Here is a 2,998-nt window from a genome sequence, read left to right on the forward strand (position 1 = left end):
TCATAAGAGGTTATAGAGATGAAATGAGATGCTCCCATAAAGCACTCCTTAGACCAATGCCTGGCACATAATAACAGTGTTAAAGTAAGTTGTGAAGGGTCGGAGGCAAAGAGGACATAGAGCCTCTAAAGCAAAAATAGGACATTAGGAAGAAAGAACTGGTACGGTAGGAAAAGTAATTCCAGAAATAAAACTGTAGATACTGAAAGGTCTCGTCAGCCTTGCAAAGACATCCACACATCCTAAGCAGAAGGGGGACTGCGTTTCAGCCAGCCCTGGGCTTCGGAGGAGCGCTGGAGCCGGGGAGACAGGCAGGAGCCGCCAGGAGTCTCCGTCGCTGATTCCACCCTCGCCTGAGAAAAGAACCTGGGTGTGGCGGAGCTTGCTACATAATGGTTTCAGGGCCCGCAGACTTTTAGTTCTAGAAGTCTTTTTGCTCGTGGTTTATATCAGAAGTAGGCAGTTGATCAGGTGGTGGGCACAGTGGCTAAAATGGCAGCCAGATTTCTGGACGCGGACCCAGCTCTGTGAGGTGCTAGTTGTGTGACCTTAGACATGTGAGTTAACCCTTGGCACCCAGTTTCCCACCTGCAGAATTGCACCTGGGAAGGGAGAATGTCAGGTTGAGTATAGGCTCACCCAGCTGGCATAGCTCAGTGGTGGAGCATCGACCTATGAACCAGGAGGTCACGGTTCGATTCCCCCTCAGGGCACATGCCCGGGTTGTGGGCTTGATCCCCGGTGTGGGGCGTGCAGGAGACAGCCAATCAATGATTCTCTCTCATCATTGATGTTTCTATCTCTCTCTCCCTCTCCCTGCCTCTCTGGAATCAATAAAAATATATTTTTAAAAGACTGAGTATAAGCTCTAGAATCTGACTGCCAGAGTTCAGGTCCAGGCCCCGGCTCTTACTAACTGGGCAAGCCTTGAGCATGTTATTTAGCTTCTCTGCTTCAGTTTCCTCATCTATGAAATTGGGATGTTTGTGAAGATAAAATTAGCTAATATACATACACACACGCACACATAATACATATGTAAAATACGTGACATACTTTAATACAATCCTGGCACCTAAGTGCTCAATAACTTGGGGAGGTCACTGTAAAGATTAACTAGGTTAACTGATTTAAGAACATAGTAGGTGTTCAATAAACGTCAGTGATGACTGCCAGTTCCTGGATTGCTTCCTTTTCACTGCACACCCAGCACACAACTGCTGAACGGACAACGATTGATTGAACAACTGATGGTGGGAATGCGAGGCAAGGAGGGGAGATGGGGTAGGCCAAGACATAGGAAGGAAAAGGCCCTTTGTGCCCAAGATGCAGCTCTCTCTCCTCTCCTGGATTTGAGAGAGGATGGGAATGCACCGTCCTCGCCCTCCCTTCCTCTCCCACACAAGGGCACTACATCACAGGACTGGAACAGCTGGTGGAGTTTATTTGGGCAGTGCGAACGGGACCGACGTTTCACTTGTGCACACAAACACACACAGGCACACACAGCCTGAGCAGCGTCGCTCGAGGTTGACATCATCCGCTCTGGGTCCCCAGATTTCAGGCAGGTGTGGACCTCAGGAACCTGAGGAGGCCCAGGATACACAGAAACTGTGATGGGAAGAGTCCAGGAGCCCTCCCCTTGCCCACCAGGCCGTGGGAACCCATTTTCTTCTCCCCCCCTGAGTGCCAGAACCCCACTTCCATCCCTGCTCATCATCTCCCTCCTCCATAGAGGGCAGCCCCCGGCTTACCTGAAGGGAATCAGTGGGTGCTCCAGGTCCCCTTGTGGCTCCCTCCTCCGCATGCTGGTTCTGGCCCATCAGGATTATCCATGTTCTCGTAAGAATCTGCATCTGGTTAGGACCAGGGAGGAGTGAAACGCAGAGCTGGGAGGAGGCTGGGAGAGTAAGCCTCAGAGGACAGCAGGGGGCAGCAGCAGAAGCACCCACCTTCCTCATGACTGGGTCCAGGCTGGGCCCGAACGGAGCGGAGCTGGGGAGCTGCATACAGGATCCCCCTCATATCCTCATAGGACTGGGACCCTGTGTGGGCAGGAGATGGAGAGTTGGGGGTTTGGGAGCCATGCTGGGGGTTTGGGGAAGGAAAGTGCAGCCTAAGATATGGAGGGAGCCCGAGGGGCAGGGAGAGGTTGACCCATGATTTACTAGGAAGGAGTGATTAGGGTCAGCATCAGGTTCGGGGTCCTTGCTAATCTTAGGGTTCAGTCAGGTATGGGTTAGATCATGGTCATGGTCAGAGAAAGTCCAAGTTAGAGTCATGAGGAGAGAGCTGGGTCAAAACTAAGGTGTGGTGTCACAGTCCAGGCTGGAATTGGACTGGGACCAGGGTTGATGTTCGTGGTTAGGGATGGGGCAGATCCTGGCGTCAAGTTTAGGGGTGGGGGGGTGCTGAGGTTATAGGTAAGGCTCAAATCCAAGATCAGGATTGGGCTTGGGTTTGGGGTCAAAGCAAAGTCCAGGTTCTGCCTGGAATTAGAGCTGAGACCAGATCAACCCAGTCTGGGCAGGTCCTAAGCATTTCTCACCAAGGGATGCTGCCTCCCGGCTGGGGTCCCAGGCAGTCCCCGGGGGGCTCAGGAAGTCTGCAGAAGGAAGAGGGGAGTCACTATTGCTTCTGGCCTCCGAGTCACACACACCGCCGCCGCCGCCACCACTCACGCTCTCAGGACCGTGACCCTCCTCACACACACACACCTTTTGTCCTGGCCACTGGCTGGGCCAGCTCTTCATCCTCGTTCTCATACAACTCAGATGCTGCAGAAAAAAAGAGAATTGCAAGGACCTCTCCTGCCCTGTAGGAGCTCCGTGGCCCACCCCCCCAATCTCTGAGGCTCCAGGGGGACCTCAAATTACCATTGGAGAAGGAGTCTTCTTCCTCAGGACCCATGGCCTCGTCCTCCGGGTTCTCATAGCCGCTGCCATCTGGTGGAGAGGGAGGGGGTCCAGCGAGGGTCCACAGCCCCCGCTGAGGAGGT

The 2,998-nt window shown here is 53.4% G+C and overlaps 1 protein-coding gene across 1 annotated transcript in view; it reads right to left on the reverse strand.

Annotated features, from left to right (window-relative positions):
• Positions 1 to 1,038: 1,038 nt before the first annotated feature.
• Positions 1,039 to 2,998, reverse strand: part of CD19 (CD19 molecule) — a 9,628-nt gene continuing 7,668 nt past the window's right edge. The window contains exons 9-14 of the mRNA XM_015559502.1: positions 2,877 to 2,988; positions 2,718 to 2,777; positions 2,549 to 2,605; positions 1,953 to 2,045; positions 1,755 to 1,856; positions 1,039 to 1,585 (exon numbers count right to left, since the gene is read on the reverse strand). Of these exons, the coding sequence (XP_015414988.1) occupies positions 1,765 to 1,856; positions 1,953 to 2,045; positions 2,549 to 2,605; positions 2,718 to 2,777; positions 2,877 to 2,988 (414 nt within the window). The 3' untranslated portion in view covers positions 1,039 to 1,585; positions 1,755 to 1,764. The remainder of the gene's footprint in view (positions 1,586 to 1,754; positions 1,857 to 1,952; positions 2,046 to 2,548; positions 2,606 to 2,717; positions 2,778 to 2,876; positions 2,989 to 2,998) is intronic.

This window comes from Myotis davidii, unplaced genomic scaffold (genome assembly GCF_000327345.1).
Source record: "Myotis davidii unplaced genomic scaffold, ASM32734v1 scaffold934, whole genome shotgun sequence".
Classification (NCBI taxonomy): Eukaryota; Metazoa; Chordata; class Mammalia; order Chiroptera; family Vespertilionidae; genus Myotis; species Myotis davidii.